General features: G+C 35.9%; 1 protein-coding gene and 1 pseudogene across 1 annotated transcript in view; one reads left to right on the top strand and one right to left on the bottom strand.

Annotated features, from left to right (window-relative positions):
• Positions 1-19,541, bottom strand: part of CWC27 (CWC27 spliceosome associated cyclophilin) — a 239,838-nt gene that overhangs the window by 15,330 nt on the left and 204,967 nt on the right. The window contains exon 13 of the mRNA XM_027775064.1: positions 19,453-19,541. This exon is cut by the window's right edge and continues 48 nt beyond it. Coding sequence (XP_027630865.1) covers positions 19,453-19,541 — 89 coding nt within the window. The remainder of the gene's footprint in view (positions 1-19,452) is intronic.
• On the top strand, positions 7,334-7,543 carry LOC106735765 (thymosin beta-4 pseudogene; annotated as a pseudogene).

Genomic DNA, 19,541 nt, shown 5'->3' with positions numbered 1-19,541 from the left:
AAGAAAAGTTCCTTAGCATTTCTATAATTTAAGTTAAAACTGGTTTTCTTAATAGTACCATATGAACTTACCATTGAAAGTAGTTAGATTATTTAAGAAATTGTGTGATCAATACAATGTGGGTGGAAAAGGATTAGAAGACAATTGTAGACACCAGAGACAGTGGGAGAAAAGGGTGGGAAAGGACAGAGGGCCAGAAAGAGGGGTAGAAAATTTTGGATAATAATATGCATGATTAAGTCACTATGCAGTACAGTCTAGATGGGAAATCACATTTTGTATGCTATGATGATGCTTAACGAAAGAATGTAAATTAAGTTACAAAAAAAAAGAAAAGTTTCAGAAAAAAAAAAAAATCCATTCGATGACCGCAGTTAAGATAAATAGCCCCAGCTAGGTGATACTTCATAGGATGCCTAAAGTTAGACTTGTGTTCATGGAAATGTATATATCAGCTGCACTTGCTATGAAAACATTTAGATTAATTATGATCTTTAGTGACTCAATAAAATGTGGGGTGGGGAGAGTATAGAAAGCAATCATAGATACCAGAGACAGTGTGGGTTTTTTGTGGGAGATGGCAGAGGGGAAGAGATAGGGAATCAAGGATGGGGGAAAAAAAGCAAAACATACAGGAAATAAGAAATGGAAAATTATTTGTTGACAATAACATGTATGTTGATGTGCTTGATTGAGACAATATACAGTGTACTCTGGATGGAAAATCTCATTTTGTATGCTGTAATGATGTACAGTGAATGAACATAAACAAATACACTTAAATTAAAAAAAAAAACAGTATTAATATTCCCCTTTGGTTTGGGTTTTGAAAAGCCAACTCAAAAAAATCTTTTGCTTTTCTTAGTTAAAAAAAAAAATCCTCAAGGCTAGCTGGTGGCATGGTAATTAAGATGGCTGGATCCCACATGGCTGACAGTGTGGTTTCAGACTTGGACCCAGTAGCTTGAAAAACACACTGAGTGTGTGTGTGGGTGTGTGTGTGTGGGTGTGTGTGTGCGCGCGCGCCCAAAATCCCAAGAGGAGAATGGAGAAGAGGTTGTGGCATGGTTACCCCACCATGGGGGTGATTTCTCACTTTCCTTCTTTCTCTCAGGGAAGTACACCTACTCAATGGCAAACTAGAAAGAAAAAAAATCCCCATATAATAAGATTATCTTTAATAAATATTGAGTATTGTTGAAGTAAATGTCAAAATATCTTCAGCAGCAAAGGAATGCACTGTTTCTCAGCTTTCTTGCCTATTTAACATGCTTAACACTCAGCAGGGCACAGGTGGAAAGATTTAAGAGGTTTTCCAGAAAAAATGTGTAATATGCATTCTTACACCTGCCTTGGGGTTTAACCAACTGCTTAGCCAATAATCTGTAACTATGGCCAGTGGACTAATAGAACGTCGTAGGAAGATGGAGTTCCCAGTCAAAAAAGCCCGGTATGCAGCTGGGATACGTGGCTATCTGCCCGTCTCTCCCCAAACGGATCTGTGAAGAAAACAAACTTCCCTAACACGATAGAAACTTATGTCAGGGCAAACTGTAGGAAAGCAGAGTTAATACAAAGGAGTTTTCCTCATTTGGAAGAAAAAGAGGTGATTTCAGAGATTGGATATAAAACTTAGAATTAAAATAATCACCATTCCAGGGTCAGCAACTCTGACAAGGACCTATTTATAAAGAATTACATTGGTCTTTTGCAGCATTATTTATAGTCTTGTATAAAGTGAACACTAAGCAGGGAACCTGGTCTATAATCACATTCCCTCTTGCTTCATTTTATCACTAGCTTAGAACTTGGCTAACAAAGTGAAATGGAATAAAAACATTTACATTACATTGAACTTATAATTCTATGCTCTCTAAAGTGATATTTTTCTACTTTATATTTAAATTGTATTTACAATGGATATTTCTTCACAGATGCCCTCTCCCTGCAAACTTCCAGTTTGTTTTTTGTTTTTAGTATCGTCTCAAGGAAAAAGCCAATATTTCATTCATGAGGTATTTCTGTTCACTGAAAAAATATCAAACTTCAAATCTGTTTTACCTCAGAATGTTAAGAATTAAGATAGAAACTAAACTTATGCTAACCATTATGAGGTAGTATAAGTTAATAAAGACAAACAAACAAAAAAAAGCCAGTCAAACATAGAAACGGTATAAATTCCAATCATTATCTTGGTAGATCTACTGACAGTGGTCAAATACAGAGAAACTAATTTTCAAAAATAAAAATGGCAACACTGAAGATGAGGTAAACAAAACACTGAGCACTGATTGTCCCAGACACCCTGTTGGACCCTTAAAAATAGTATCTCATTTAATTCACAAACTGAACTACTGAAAAGGTACTATTATTATCCTTGGTTTACACTTTAAGAAACAGCATTTGAAAAGTTATGTAATTTGCCCACGATCACTCAGCTAGTAAATTTCCAAGTTGGGATTCAAATTCAGGTCTGACTCCAAATCCCATACTCATAACCACTCTACTATTTATATTCCTATAAAAAATTATGAGTAAATGTGGCAGGAACTTCTTGTTCAAGTTAAACAAACTTATAATAACTTTCTGAATTTTAATTCTTCAAATAGTACAGGGAATATAATGTTACGGATGTGAACTTAACAGCTTTAATGATTTAAAGGTGACTAGACACCTTTTGACCGAGTTAATAAAGTCCTAAAGTTACTTGTTTGGCTTTATTACTACCGTTTAAAACAACAAAAATGGAAACCAAAGCACTGCTTTATCAGAAAATATAAAAAATATGCAGGCTAGCTAAATTAGAGTAAGTGTTGCTTAGGTGTGAGAAGCTCTGAAAGTGATGCTATTCTACGTAAAATAGCATGAAATACTGATGCATTGTTTCATCATATCGATTATTATTATTTTTTTCTCAGCAGAAGATGTGATGACATTACACACAGCAATACAAATGACAAACAGGAGGGTCGAGTGGTGGTGTAGTGGTAACACAACTGGATCCACATGGGAAAGGTTCTGGGTTTGCATCCAGGCCAGCTGAGACTAGTGGTGGATCATGACATGAAAATTCTGCTGAGGGTATCTCTTTCTCTCATGGAAGAAATGAGTAAACAGACTTAAAAAAAATCACAAACAAGAAAAATTATCTTTGAAAATAAAAAGAATCAAGTTATTAAGCCAAGCATTCTGGCTATTTTTGAACTCTATAACTTTCTAGCTATGAGATCATGACCAAATTACTTAATCTTTCTATACTTTAGATTCCTCTTATATAATCTGGACATAATAACAATGTCTACCTTATAGGTTTAAAAGAGACTGGTGCTTTGAAAATCTTCAGTGAAACTTAGCTTTTTACCCTATCATTTAATTCTGCTAAAAACAACCCATGCCCAATGTTTTATTTACTGGGGTCAAATGAATTATCTGTATACAAAATACAGAACATTATTAGTACATTTAACGTGATTATATGCATTAATACCAAGGAGGAGAAAGGATATTATGAATTCCAAATTGGTTCTATACATTGAAGCATGTCATTTTTAAATACACAGTTTACTGTATCAAAAAAAATTCAAATTGGCAGTAGTTGAAAGATCAGCAAATGTCTTTGGAAGAGGATTTTGTGGCGTTTATTAAATGTGGCCATTCTTGATGTCCTGGGGGTCTCACAGTGGGCAAAATGGAAGGAAGTGAGATGGTATGTACTCTGATTTTGTTAATTCCTGGTGCTTTTGTTCGGTGTCACAGGAAAACGGAAATAATTCTGATCAAGCATCTCATGTAAATACTTATATACCTATACCAGAAAATGGCAATCAACCATGCTAGCTTTCATTCTTCTTTATTCTTCATGGTGCTTACTTTCCACATGCAATCTTTTCTGTTCCTTTGAAGTGTTTGTCTAAAGACTAATTATTTCCTTGTTGGCACTGGGGCTGCACTTCAGGTCGTGGCCAACTGTTAAATAATGGGGCCTTTTTATTGATTCCATGGTCTACTGTCTAAGCTTTTTCTAGGTGTGGATAAATAAAAGAAAATAAGAACATAGCACCTTATCTACTCACTTAAGCTTTAAAATAAAAATATAACCGTAGAATAATAAAGATCCAACTTGCCTTACCAGATTCTAAATGGTACTATATTGCTATACTAATTAAACAGTGAGGTATTGGCACAACAATAAGCAGAAAAAAAGAAAAATAAAAAGAAAAATCGACATCAAACCATGAAACTGACCCAAAATATTACACATAAAACCTTATACTATGGGGCCAGTTGGTGGTGTGGTAGTTAAGGCAGCTGGATCTCACATGGCCAGCTGCGCAGTTTAAGTCCTGGACTCAGAAGCCTGAAAAACGTGCTGGGTGTATGTGCATATATGTCCAAACTCCTGAGAGGTGAATGGAGAACAGATTGTGGTGTAGCAATCTCCCTTTGGGGGGTAATTTTTCACTCCCTCCTCCCTGTCTCTCTCTGGTGACTTATGCACCCTAAAGCAAATAACAAAAAAAACAAAAACAAAAATGAAAACTTTCATGAACAAATCGTAAGGCAATGAAGAACTGGTAAAAGCATTTTAAACAAACAAACAGCAAAATCCATAATATTTAAGAGCTTTTGTAAATCAATAAGAAACATATAAATTTAGTAGACGGGATAAGTAATAACCATCGTCACAAAAATACAACATAAAGGGTCAGTCAACATATTGGAAAAGTTTAACTTTATCAGTTAAAAAAAAAAAGGAGATACAAATTACTATAAGGTAGAAATTGGCAAAGATTAACATATCTATACCATTTGTTATCTATGAGACATTACAACATACACGTACACAATATCTAGGGTAAGGAGAAACCAACAACTTCATACATGGCTATACATGGTATAAATGATTTAGCTCTCTGGAATGCAATCTAACCAAAATGTTATCAAAGGCATACCTGAGCTGACAGAAATCAGAGTGGTCGAGAGAGATGGTACTAGCTGAAAAGGTGCTGAGAGAAGTTTCTGGGTGATGTAAATGCTGTGTCTTCTTTTGGTCGTGTTTATGTGGATGTATGATTGTCAAAATTCACTAAAGTGATGAAATAATGATTGTGTTTTTGTATTGTAAATTATACCTCAGTTAAAAAAAAGCCTACTGACTCAGTAGTTTCACATCCTTTAATATAAGGAAGCAACAATAAATTGACAAAATATTTAACAATTGGTTTATTTACTAATGAAAAACTATAATTAACATTGGGGTTCTTTTCCCCAAAAAAGGACACATGTTCAATTTTGCTATAACTTATGAAAGACTATTATATAGCAATTGAAGGGAAGTTACAAAAGAATGTTTAATATGAAAAATGTTGATAATATGCTGACAAGTGAGAGAAGAAAAACAAAAATGTATAACATGATTCCATTCTTGAAAAAAGCATTTATGCATAAATGTTTGAAAGTATAGACAAAAACAATGATTATCTGTAGGCATGAATTACCAGTGATTTTTTCCCTCAGTGTTCTAAAGTTGAACATGTATATAAATACAAATTAAGTTTTAAAAAAGTTAGTATGACAATTTCATTAATAATGCTATAAAAGAAAATAACACAGTATTTAAAACTATCTTCAAAGAAATATAGGGACCAGCATTTGGCATAATGGCTATGTTGCTGGACTCCCATGTAGTTGACTGCAATTCGAGTCCTGGACCCGGAGGGCTTAAACTCATGCCAGGTGTGTGTGCGTGTGTGCCCAAGATCCTGAGAAGAGAATGGAGGAGAAGGGATTGCGGTGTGGCCATACCCCTGGGGGATGATTTCCCACTTTCTATCTTTGTCTTTCTGGCGAGCGCACACACCTTATAGCAAAAACCTCTCAAAAAAGAAAAAAAATGAGGAACCAGTAGTTAGCGTAATGGCTATGTCGCTGGACTCCCATGTAATTGACCATGGTTCAAGCCCTGGATCCGGTGGCTTAAACTCATGCCGGGTGCATGTGCGTGCGAGCCCAAGATCCCGAGAGGAGAATGGAGGAGAAGAGATTGTGGTGTGGCTATCCTCCCTGGGGGTGATTTCTGTCTCTCTGTCTCTCTCTGTCTTTCTGGTGAGTGCACTCACCCTATACCAAAAACCCTTCCAAAATTAAAAAAAAAAAAAGAAATATAAACAACAATATAGAAATAATTGTGCGTCTTCTTTTACTAAACTTAATCTGGAATCTTACTACTCGGGTTTTCTATTCTGTTTCTATTCTGTTTTAAGTAACATCTAAGTTTCTCTCAGGTAAGGTTAAAGTGTCAGAACACTTACTGTAATTTCTTGGTTGCCTGTGTACAATAGCAACTTTCTTTTTTCATGGCTTTGTTGCTATCTCTTAAAACCATCGTGAAATGACTATTTTTTTTTTAAGTACAATATGCTGATCCTGAGGAACTTTGCTTCCTGCAGTTACTTTGCAGTAGAAATAAGTGACTTAGTTATGTGCAACTTTTCTGCTCTGAGATGCTCCTGTCAGCTAAAAAGAAACAAAAATTCTGGAGAGAATCTACCATCAGTGACTGTATACTCCCAATACAGAAAAAGGAAATCTTATCCATTCTCCTTCTTTTTTATGAATGCTTAGTTTACATTAGCTAGACTCTGCCAGCCTTGGCATTATATAATCTGAATTCAGTTAAAGAGCACATTTTTAAAAAGACTTTACAGTACATTTCTACTTTTTTCAACAGATTCTAAAACAGAAGTACTGAATACTACCAGTTTTTTTTTTTTTTTTTTTTTTTTTTTCCAAATTCTATTCTCTAGGATGTGTGCATTTGATGGAGAGCGGGAAAGAGAGAAATCACCCCTTGGGGGGACAGTCATGCTGCAATCCCTTCTCTTCTATTCTCCTCTCAGGATTTTGGGCATGCACCCACAAGTGCCCGGCATGATTTTCAAATGCCAGGTCCGGGATTCAAACCATGGTCAGCCATGTTGGAATCCAGCATCTTAACCACTATACCACCTGCTGGCCACCTACTAGCAAATTTAATGAACATGTCTACAGTACTTCTAGGTCACAGATAACATAACTGAAGTAAACGAACATTTGCCATTTTTTCATATATTATTTTTCTTGAGGTTATTAGATGAAGAGGGCTATGTAACTAACATTTTGCTTATTTATTTAGAATGTTTAGTTTGTGCTGCTTGAGTAGTATGTGAAACCTTACTAATGCCTATCCAGAACCATGTATGCCTCTTCTTTCTCTTACACTTAGTATTCCCTGAGCATTTTCTAAGAGTTGGGCACCGTGCTGAGTGCTTTAGAATAGAATGGTTAGAACTGAACCAATGGACTTGGCGGTGGCCACTGCTTAGACCAGACATTGCTCTCTAGAGCGCCTAGCTTGGTTTCCTCCACAATCATATCTGACAATCCCGATAACACTGAGATCAAGAAATTCAAGAACTAGAAATTGAAGAAGACAGAAATGCAAGAGAAAACCCCACTGCCTTCCAAAGACATGATCGAACAGGAGAAGCAAGCTGGCGAATGATAATGAGGCCTGTGTCGCTAGTATGCACTATACATTTCACAGCACTGCGTTCTTACTTTACTTCTTCTAGCTGTTTAACTTTGCAAGATGCAAAGAGGTTGGGTCAAGTTTAAATGACTGTGCCGCCCCTTTCTCATCAAAGTATCAAGAGCTACTGACAACGAAGGCGTGCCTGCCTCTCCCATCTGCCGGTCTGGCTGGCAGGGAAGAAAAAGAACTGGCATGTTGGTGAAGGAAGAAGCTGTGTGGGTCCAGAGGGAAATGTAGAGTAAAAACCAAGCTGTTCCAACGTGTCCTGCAGGCTATAACATGCAGTTTAATCAGAGTGCCATTTTTTTGTTCAAATGATTTTAATTATTGGAATGCATGTTTTTTAAATATGCAAATAAAAACTTTTAAAACCTGAAAGAAAAAAATTGAATGAATGATCTCTTTCAATCCTAATAATTACTCTGAGTAAATATTATTATCTCTATTTCATAGGTGAAGAAATTGAGGCTTAGATGCTAGGTTGTTTATTCAGGTCATCCAGCAGTCATTGTCAAGGAAGGCTTTGAACCCAGGCAACCGCATTACACAGCCCATTGTATGTTAGGTGATGATGATTTGATATGTGGGATTACAGAGTAGATTTTGGTCTCCTGACTCCTAATGGAATAAAAAGAATGTTTCAGAAAAAAAAATGTTTTTAATTGCCAGGCTGTATATACACTTGCCAGACAGAAAGAGAGAGGGAGAAAGAGAAAGAGAAAGAGAAAGAGAAAGAGAAAGAGAAAGAGAAAGAGAAAGAGAAAGAGAAAGAGAAAGAGAGTGTTCCCCGGTGGGTTACAGTCATACTACAATCCTTTTTTCTTTGATGCTCCATCCCATCAGAATCCTGGACATGCATGCAGTCACACTTGGTGACTTCTTCAAGCTGCTAGGGCTAGGATTTGAACTGTGGTCAGCCATGTGAGATTCGAGTCCCTAGGCCCAAGGCTCAACTGCTGTGCTAGGGGCTAGGCCAAGAACAATAGAAAAAATTTGCCAGACAGCATGTGTGCTCGCCAGAGAAAGACAGAGGAAGTGGAAGAAAATATCCTTTAATGGGGCATGGTCATGTCACAATCCCTTCTCCACCATTTCTCTATGTTGTTGGGACTTGGGGCATACACACACAGTTGCATACACACACACACCTGGCATATTTTTCAAACTGCTGGTGCTGGTATTTGAGGCACGTGGTCGACCACTTCATAATTTACTCCCAATATTTGTTCTAAGCAGAAACCTCCTCCTTCTTACAATGACATCTTATCTTGCTTCGGATATTAGACTACAAACCAATGGGAATGGGTGTCACGTCTAACTTTATTCCACAATCCACACCTCACACATTATTTACATTAAAAACATTCACATAAAATAAGAATAGCTTTCAAAATATGCAACTGAATTAATCTGACCCATTTGAATAGACTGAGCCCACAAATATAGTGCTGCAATTAAATGCCATGGAAAGATTTCAGATTTCAGTTTCAGTAGATAAATACTCATGTACAGCTTGAGAATTAAAAATTATTTGCCACAGGCTCTACAGGTTTTAAAACACATTTTGAGGGAAAAAAGCAGATTATGAGTTCTTAACTGATAAATAGGGACAACGTATAGCAGTTGTAAGTATAAAAGGCTCATTAACTAATCTGTCAGAAAACAGGCAGCATAATTTACATAAAGGCTGAAAATGACAGAGAAGTTTCTGAATTTATTAATGGCAATATAATGACAATAAACAAACAGAAATCCTAGAGCTCGGATAAAATTCTAAATTAAAGTATGATTACAGTAACTGCTGAAAATATTACTCCCTATAAGTCGGTGAATGAATATTTGTTTCACAGTTGATCACTTATTTAAAATTCTAATATTAAGGGGTTTCCTTCTTTTGGCAAGAAGAACAAGGGAGCACTTTATAACTAGTGAATAAAAAACAGATTGACCTTTTTTTTGGTGAGGTTTTTGCAATAGGGCACGTGCACTTGCCAGAAAGACAGAGAGAGACAGAGACAGAAAGTGAGAAATCACCCGCCACTGGGGTGGCCATGCCACAATCCCTTCTCCTCCATTCTCCTCTTGGGATCTTTGGCACACACGCACATGCTGCACCTCGTGTGAGTTTAAGCCACCAGGTCTGGGACTCAAACCACTGTCGACTACATGGGAGTCCAGCAACATAGCCATTACACCAACTGGTCTCCAGATTGACTTCTTTAGGGAGTACTTAGCAACAAACTTTTTTAGCAAAAAATATACTCTTCTTTTGATTCCTTGAACTACCAGTTTTGCTTTCTTCAGATTAACTGAGCCAAATACATTTTACTAATTTGATTTTAAGCATCAGGTATTATCCTATTATGAGACATTTCTCAGCTGGGGACACATAACAGTCCATGGGAATTCACACCCCTCCAAGATTTCTGCTAGTTGCCAGCGTATGTTACAATTTTCAGGCCTTCTTATCCTCTTGTGCTATAGCTTCTTCTGGCCCATGTCTGGAAAAAGAATCTGAATCTCAGCCTACCTCAGACGTTAAGAAAGTACATTGCAATTCCAAGATCAAACAGGAAGATGAAACAAATCTCACTGTTCAAAGAGATACTGTCAAAATATATTAGGTAAATTAAACTGAAATACTAAAATGTGATTAAATAATCTGAAAGAAGGTAGATAAGGGAAAACAGGAACAAAAACAGAAGGAGGACACTTCCTTTTTCATTTTTAACATGTAAGGAGCTTGAAAGCAATCAATTTATCCTACAACAAGAATAAAGCTAAATGAAGGAAAACTTTTTTTTTTTTCCCTTAGACATCTCAGAGAATTGAAGACACAGGGCAGATAGCTGCCCCAAATCTGGAAATATTGGTAAACAAAGAGAATTACTGCCCAGATGACCTGGAATAAATGCTGCTGGAGTCATTAACTGAAATTTTGATGAACTGAGTAGAGTGTGGATCAGAATGACAGTGAGAAACTCCTGGGACCCAGTCCCAGGGGGACTTGACATTTTCTGGGTTTCATCGCCATGAACACAATTAGGTTCTTGGAATGAAGATCCCAGAAAAATTCTCTTGCATTTCTGACAGGGTTAGAGAAAAAGAAATGATTCTAAAACATGGAGAAAAATACCCTTATTAGAGACTTAATTACCTGAGCAAAAAGCAATTAGCCAAATCTAGTCCCCTCTAGCTTTACTGTCTGACTTATGATGAGGGGAAATTTTTGAAAAAGACAGGAAATATTCCTGAAGATCACAGCCTGGAGATTTTGGCCTACTAAAAGTCCGAGATTTAATTTTAAGCTCACAGAATGTTTCTCCTCCCTAAAATTTGCTGTCACATCAACAGGACTCCAGTATAGTAATGACTAATTACAACTGAAAGAGCTGTAAGGCATATAAGCTATTTAAGTAGGAGTTCTTAGGGCAACTCAAACACAATAAGAATAAAACAGTAACAAGGACATTAGAGGAAACTGAAACCTTTGGCATCCACATTACAGAAAATATTAAACATTGAAAAACTCCTGGTAAGGTCAACATAAAACCTCATACAAAAGGCTAATTTACCTTAAGTCCTATTACAGACTTTATGTTTGGGTTTCAATGGCAAATTACAAGTCATGCTAAAAGGCAAGAAAAAACACAATCTGAAGAGACAAAGTAAGCATCAGAAATAAGTTCAGATATAACAAAGATTTTGGAATTATTAAATTAGGAATGTAAAACGACAACGCCTAACATGTTATGAATTCTAATGGAGAAAACTGACAACATACTAGAGCAGATAAGTAATGTAAGCAGAGATGGAAATTCTAAGAAAGAATCAATAAGAAATGCTAGAAAGAAAAATACCATTGTAATAGGAATGAAGAATGTCACTAATGAACTCAACAGTAGACTGGATGTGGTTGAGGAAAGAATCAGTTAGTTGAAAATTATGTAATTAGAAATTCCTCAAACTAGAGGCCAGCAGGTGGCATGGTGGTTTAAGTACTAGACTCCCAAATGGCTGACTGTGGTTTGAGTCTCAGACCTGGTGACTTGAAACTCATGCTGGGAGTGGGTGCATGTTTGCTCAAAATCCCAAGAAGAGAATGGAGGCAAAGGGATTGTGGTGTGGTCATTCCCCTGGACAATGTTTCTCACTTTCTCTCTCTGTGTTTCAGTCTGTTTCTCCAGTGAGCATATGTGCCCTATGGCAAAAATATCTCTCTCTCAAAAAAAAAAAAAAAAAAAAAAAGGAAGAAAGAAAAAGAAAGAGAAAAAAAAGAGCTAAAAAAAAAATACCCCCAATAAAACCCAAAAGACAGAAGAGATTATTCAAGAAATATGAGCCATTTACAAAGAGGTGACATATACATAACTGGAATACCAAACAGAAGCAATATCTGAAGTAATAATGGCAAAAAGCTCATTCTTTGAGAAGATCAATAAAATGGATAAGCCTCTAGTCAGGCTAACAAGGAGGAAAGAGAGAGGATGGAAATGACTAACGTTGGAAATGAAGAAGAGGACATCACTACAGATTTCACAGGCATATAAAGGACAATAAAGAAATACTTTGAACAACTCTATGCCCATAGATTTGATAACAGACAAAATGGACCAATTCCTTAAAAAACATAATCTCATAAAACTCATGCTAGAATAAGCAGACAATTCAAATAGCTCTATATGTATTAAAGAAATTGAATCAATAAATCTTCCCACACAGAAAGCACCAGGCCCAGATGGATCTGCTGGTAAATTTTACGAAACATTCAAAAAAGATATACCAATTCTCTACAATCTCTTCTCCTAAGGGCCATACTTTCTAATTTATTTTATGAAGCCAGAATTACCCTTATACCAAATCAAGACAAAGAAATTAAAAGAAAAAAAAAATCACATACCAATATTATTTGTGAGAAGAGATGCAAATGCCTTTAATAAAATATTAGAAAGTTGAATCTAACAATGTCTATAAAGAAGTGAGATTTATCTTTGGTAATGTAAGGCTGTTTCAAGTGCTGAAGAGGATGAAGAACAACAATTTTCATTTTTGTTGGTGGGAATGCAAACTGGTATAGCCACTTTGGAAGACAGTTTGACAATTTCTTACAAAACTAAACACACTCTTACTACAGAATTCAGAAATGACTTTTTGGTATATATTCAAATGAGTTGAAAACTATGTCCATACTAAAATCTGCATATAGATGTTTATAGCAATTTTATTCATAATTGCCAAAACTTGGAAGCAACCAACATGCCCTTAAGTAGGTGAATAGTTTTAATACCTAATGAGGTAAATATTGATTTCATTTAAACAGAAGCTCGTTGGGCATCCTCTCTCAATTTCTAATAGCATAAACAGTCCAAAGACTAAAACTTTGAAAACTGCTGCCTGGCTAACATTGAAAGGTGAAGAAAATCTCTCCCTTGTCTAATCTGGGCCTTTTTTATCCCCACAGCCTCCACCCTTATAGCTGTGCTTATTTTCAACTATGCCAACCTGTTATCCATCAAGTTAATGCCCTACTTGAATGCAATGCCCTACTTGAATGAAGTGCTCACTATAATTAAAATATTCATTTATGATCACTGTACCCTTCACTCAACATTTGTCCAAAGCATAAACAAACTACAATATGTTATATGTATAAAAGCTGTTTAAAATTTTGCCAATATGAGCAGTGAGGTGAAGTCATATCCCTTAATGTTATACTAGAATAAGGTCCAATAGTCAATAACTTTTTTAACTACTAAAATTTCACTGGGTATAATAGGTTTTAATGTATATGTATGTGTGCATATATACACATAACTGCATTCATGTATACATATATATCTGCATTATTAAGATTTAATGCATATGTACATGTGTGTGTATATATATATATATATATATACACACACATATATATCTGCATTTAATGTGTGTGTGTGTTTATACATATGTCTATATTATTAAGATTTCACTATTATGGAAACTCAGACAACTGGTACTTGTTGCTCTGTCCTATGCTAACTCCAGAGAAAGGCTTTAAAATCTCTTCAAGTCCAATCTTGGTTTCTAATCTTTAGCAGAAGTAAATTGTCTGACTGATAGATTAAATAAATTTTTAACAAACCGAGCTGCAGTAATAAGACTGAATAAAAAAATCCGGATCCAGAAGTTGTAACATGTAGGTTTATCCTTAGAAGGTGGTTTGCTCAACCAAGAATAAGTCTTTGAGGCTCCTGAGAAGACAAGCTATGTTAAAACGTGTACAGTTTCATTAAAAACAAAAGAAACCATACTGTGCTTGTATTTTTAAAAAAATTTACAAAGGCAAAGCATTTACTCTACAATGTTATTCTCTTTCACTGAGCACTACAATTAACCTTAATTTAATCTTCAGAATTTATATATATGTACATACACACACACACACACACACACACACACACACATATATATATATAATATATATACCCTGAGGGAAAGTCTTAAATGATATGTAACTGGAAGTATAAATTAAAATAACATAAAATAACATTTTGGGAGGGTCATTTGAAAATATTTAGTAGAAATGTATACTCACTAAGCAATTCCAGTTTTAGAAATTCATCCTGAGAAAACAGGGAATTATCTAGATAGAGTGATATTTTTCATAGTATTGTTTATAATAATAGAAACTGGAAAGAGCCTAAATATCCAACAACATAGTCAAATAAACATGCAGTTCATCACACAAAGGAATGCTACATGGCCATAATACAAAAACTAAATATATAATAAAACTATGTAGGACAAAAAGAAATAGTAGTTACCTATCACTGATGGGAAAAAAAGCAACTTATAAAGCTATTGTACTATATAATCCTATTTTTGCTTAAAATATGTATGTGTATAGAAATATCTAGAAGGATACATACATGTACAAATGAATAGTATTTATCTTTGAGTTTGAGATCCCAGGTGATTTTTACTTCTTTTGAGGGATTCTATATTCTGAATTTTCTACAGTGAATACCTTTTACTTATATAATAATTATTAAGGACCAGCCAAAGGCATTATGGTTAAACGGCTGGATCCCACATGGTTGACTGAGTGGTTTGAGTTCCAGACCTGGCAGCTTGAAAAACATGCCAGGAGTGTATGGTGTGTATCCACAATTCTGAAAGGAGGGAGAAATAGAGGAGAAGGGACTGAAGTGGGACCATCCCTCATGTGAGATGCTTTCTCACTTTCCCTCTTTCTCTCTGCTGGTTCTCCTGATGAACACATGTACCTTCTGGCAAAAAAAAAAAAAAATCAAAAATCACTAAAATATTTACTTGAGGCAATCATGCAAATGCTAATGTTTTTCAAAATTTCATAATACTGAATACTGTACTATGGAGCAAAGTGGTAGAGGGGAGACAAAAGGAAGAAGGTAGTCAGACCAATATGTCATTTATTATTTTATTTTATCAGGTAAAGGCCTAAGTTAATCTCAGATTTAATGACCTGAAAAGACATTTTCAATGAGACATAGTAAGGAGCTAATGTTTACAAGATCACAGTCTATTTTCATATATTTAATTTTTCTCTTTTCCTGGGAAATGCATATTTTGTTGTATAAGGAACAGGTGGCTTTCTTTTTGTGTCTCTCCACTGCTTTGTCAGACAGATCTTTCTCAAAAACTTTTTTGGAAGCTAACCAAGGTTTATCTAACCAAACCCAAACTGGCATATGGACTTCATCCACACAGTCATATGAGTCCTTTGGCTGATGCCTCCTGCCATGTGTCTAATCGGCTTTATAAAATCCATGCTTGAAGAAGGTTTGTACAGCTATACGGGTCTGTGATGCTGCGGGACTAAGGAATATAGTGGCAAAAAGGCTAATTACTCCAGCTGCTAAACCGCAATCTGGTGCCATCACTGCCACCACATATTACGGTATATATCTGAACGAAGAAAGAATCCTGGTAATTCTGAATGAAACATTTCTATCATGCACTTCAGTTTAGATCTACTAATAACATTTCTTTAAATTCCATGTTAGACAGTGAAATCTGGGAATAATTATCAAACACCATACACACTGTTTACAATAGAATCATATTTCTTTTCTTTCTCTCCCCCTCCTTTTTTTTTTTTTGCATAAAAAGTAGAATGTTGCTGCATGGTACCCAAATGTCTATTATACACCATGCCAATACAGCAGCTCAGCCAAAAATGCAAATAGAATAGTTTGCCAAGTAAAAGAAAACATAACAAATTGGTAATGGTTTCTATCTTGACAGAAAATGAAAACGATCCCTCAATGTGTGGCCACTCATGCGGACACATAAAAATGTCTTAGAAGCAATCATTTTACCTCAGATAACAGACCCTGACAGTGTAGTACAGCACACTGGCTGACTTTCACTTCTTAGAAAAGCTGCAACCGTGACCTACAAAATAGTCTGGGAACCATGTAATTTATGCATAACACACATGCACATGCCATGCACTCAAAATATTTGCAATAAACCATTTTGAACACAAGTCTCCTTTCCTGGGTAGAATGTACTTTATAAAGAAGACTCTAAATGATCAGAGACTTGATAAAGTGGAACTGGTTTATTTATGAACAAAAATTATATTGCTGCTTATCAGGTTACAAGAATTCAATGGTCTATACTGCAATAAGGGAGTACATAAGGGCCTGCTGAGTTCTGTATGATTCTTCATAGTGCCCAGAACACTAAAGGTATTTGTATTAGATGTTAGATAAAACAAATACCAAAAAAATTCTGGAGATGTGAGGAGTACAACTCTGAATTTCTGTTTAGGAGACTGCAACTGAGAGCAGAAAAGAATGCCCTGAAGACCTGCAAATGGTTCCTTTAATGTCTTTCTCCCTCCTTTACTACTTACTCGTTTCCCCTGTTGGAGAATTAGCCAACATCATTGACCAGTGTTTGTTTTTTCTTCCTGTGGTAAAGTTTTCTCATTTGTTTAACTTTCTAATGAGGATGTTAGAACATTAATTGTATTGTCAAATCACATCAAAACCAAGAATGACACTTGTAAAAACACATAATTGATAACTGCAGCTAATGAGGAAATCAAAATGAGAGAATACTGAACCACAGGGCTAAGAAGAACCTTGGGAAGTTAAATGCTCTTGCCAAGTTAAAAGTAAATTTGAATCCTGTGGGTTATGAGTTTCAAATGAAACTTCTGGGGTTAGAATTTGTTGGTGATTTTCCTGTTCAATAAAAAAGGACTTAAATGGCTTATAAAAAGGTTAAAAAAACTTATTGGGCATCAAACTGCTCTTACAAAACACCATCTTGATGAGTTAAGTGTAAATGAATCAGAAACACATGGGTATTTTCTTAAAAAATGCATATGGATTCAAAAATGAGGGGAAGAAGACTTGGCAAAAAACTTTTTGTGTGGTGGCTGAACCCAAACATTTGAAAGTTTTGAGACATTCAAGGAATCCAAAATAAAACTAAACCTGTCCAGTCACATGAAAAACAGAAGAAAGTTCTATACAGCGTGCATTTATCTTGATGGGTCGATCACTGAGCCTTTGCCTTTGGCACAGAACTATGAGAAGAACCAGTTTCTGCTGTCAAGCAATTTTGAATTTAAGTATGAGTGTGTATGTATGTGTGTGTGTGTGTGTATATATATATATATATAAAATAGAAATCTATACAAAGAGATCTAGAATTTTACAGTAATCAACATCATAACCCAGATCATATGGAAACTATAAATTAATTGAGAAATATACAAATACTTCAGGGTCCTAGGTTAGGTAGAATGCATTTCAATCAAATTATCATACCCTTAGTCCTTCTGATTAAAGTTATATACAGTTGCAGATTCTTACTTGTTTAAATGTTTTCTTAATAAGTGCTTTTATGTCTTTTTTAGTGTGTGTTCCAGCCCTCCTTCCTCCACCCTCTAGATTTGTGAGTGCTCAACAAATTTTGCTGACGGGTTTCCTGGAGGATGGGATGATGAACAGAGTTTTGAAATAGGGGAGAGACACTGTTTGGCAGAAGACAAGGCTATGATTCTGGGTTAGGGTAATGGCACATGTGACGGTTCAGTCTCCAGAGGGTGAGTCATGTGTGGGGGGTGATCCACTGGCTCGCCTGCAGCAAAGTGCCTGAGCCAGGGTATAGTGGGAGGTGGAGGCAGTTAGGTGTGGGGAGGCCTAATATACTGCAAGTGAAGTCAACTTGAGGACAGAGGGGTGTGATAAGGAAAAACAAAATTCTCATTTTTCTTTTCTTTTGGTCTTTTTTATAGGATAAAGTTCTAAGCAGAGGATACATACATGTCTGTCTTTTTTTTTTTTTTTTAAATCAGTGTCTTAAACAACTAAAAAGTATCCAAAGACAAAGAAATAAAATAAGCTATGCATGTGTTGCTAGGATCCTGGAGATCCTGACTTTGAAGAGGAAGTTGGTAGGACTAGGAAATGGATTACTGAGATCTAAAATATTTCTGGGGAGGTGTAAAAAGTTACTTTTGTTGTCTTTTAAGGTTGATTTCCAGTCTTTCCACAATATTGGAAAGTTACTTAGGGCAGAGATGGTGTCAAAGGTTTCCTATTTGTTTTCCAGGGGCGAGCACATAGGGCACTCTATAATAAAGGTTGGTTGAATGCTTGGTGTATTTATACTGAGCTGAAATCAAGTAAGAGGAGGTCAAGGCCCAATAGTAATAATGGTAAGTATATATATATATATATAAAATAGAAATCTATACAAAGAGATCTAGAATTTTACAGTAATCAACATCATAACCCAGATCATATGGAAACTATAAATTAATTGAGAAATATACAAATACTTCAGGGTCCTAGGTTAGGTAGAATGCATTTCAATCAAATTATCATACCCTTAGTCCTTCTGATTAAAGTTATATACAGTTGCAGATTCTTACTTGTTTAAATGTTTTCTTAATAAGTGCTTTTATGTCTTTTTTAGTGTGTGTTCCAGCCCTCCTTCCTCCACCCTCTAGATTTGTGAGTGCTCAACAAATTTTGCTGACGGGTTTCCTGGAGGATGGGATGATGAACAGAGTTTTGAAATAGGGGAGAGACACTGTTTGGCAGAAGACAAGGCTATGATTCTGGGTTAGGGTAATGGCACATGTGACGGTTCAGTCTCCAGAGGGTGAGTCATGTGTGGGGGGTGATCCACTGGCTCGCCTGCAGCAAAGTGCCTGAGCCAGGGTATAGTGGGAGGTGGAGGCAGTTAGGTGTGGGGAGGCCTAATATACTGCAAGTGAAGTCAACTTGAGGACAGAGGGGTGTGATAAGGAAAAACAAAATTCTCATTTTTCTTTTCTTTTGGTCTTTTTTATAGGATAAAGTTCTAAGCAGAGGATACATACATGTCTGTCTTTTTTTTTTTTTTTTAAATCAGTGTCTTAAACAACTAAAAAGTATCCAAAGACAAAGAAATAAAATAAGCTATGCATGTGTTGCTAGGATCCTGGAGATCCTGACTTTGAAGAGGAAGTTGGTAGGACTAGGAAATGGATTACTGAGATCTAAAATATTTCTGGGGAGGTGTAAAAAGTTACTTTTGTTGTCTTTTAAGGTTGATTTCCAGTCTTTCCACAATATTGGAAAGTTACTTAGGGCAGAGATGGTGTCAAAGGTTTCCTATTTGTTTTCCAGGGGCGAGCACATAGGGCACTCTATAATAAAGGTTGGTTGAATGCTTGGTGTATTTATACTGAGCTGAAATCAAGTAAGAGGAGGTCAAGGCCCAATAGTAATAATGGTAAAATCTGAGAAAACAAAAACAAAACCCCCAGATGACAGAGTGGAAATGTCCTAATAGTGTCTGCTCTGGTTCTGTCTGTTCACAGTTCATATAAAGAAATCAAAAGCCCTTACCATCCTTCATCATCTTCTACTTCAGTTTCTGAAACGTCATTTTCAGGAGTTTCAGCAATTGCTTGTGTGAGTTTAGATTTAAACTGGTT

This window comes from Tupaia chinensis, unplaced genomic scaffold, assembly GCF_000334495.1.
Source record: "Tupaia chinensis unplaced genomic scaffold, TupChi_1.0 Scaffold000516_1, whole genome shotgun sequence".
NCBI classification, from domain to species: Eukaryota; Metazoa; Chordata; class Mammalia; order Scandentia; family Tupaiidae; genus Tupaia; species Tupaia belangeri.
Note: the sequence above shows the minus strand (reverse complement) of the source record. Positions and strands in the feature narration are given on the sequence as shown.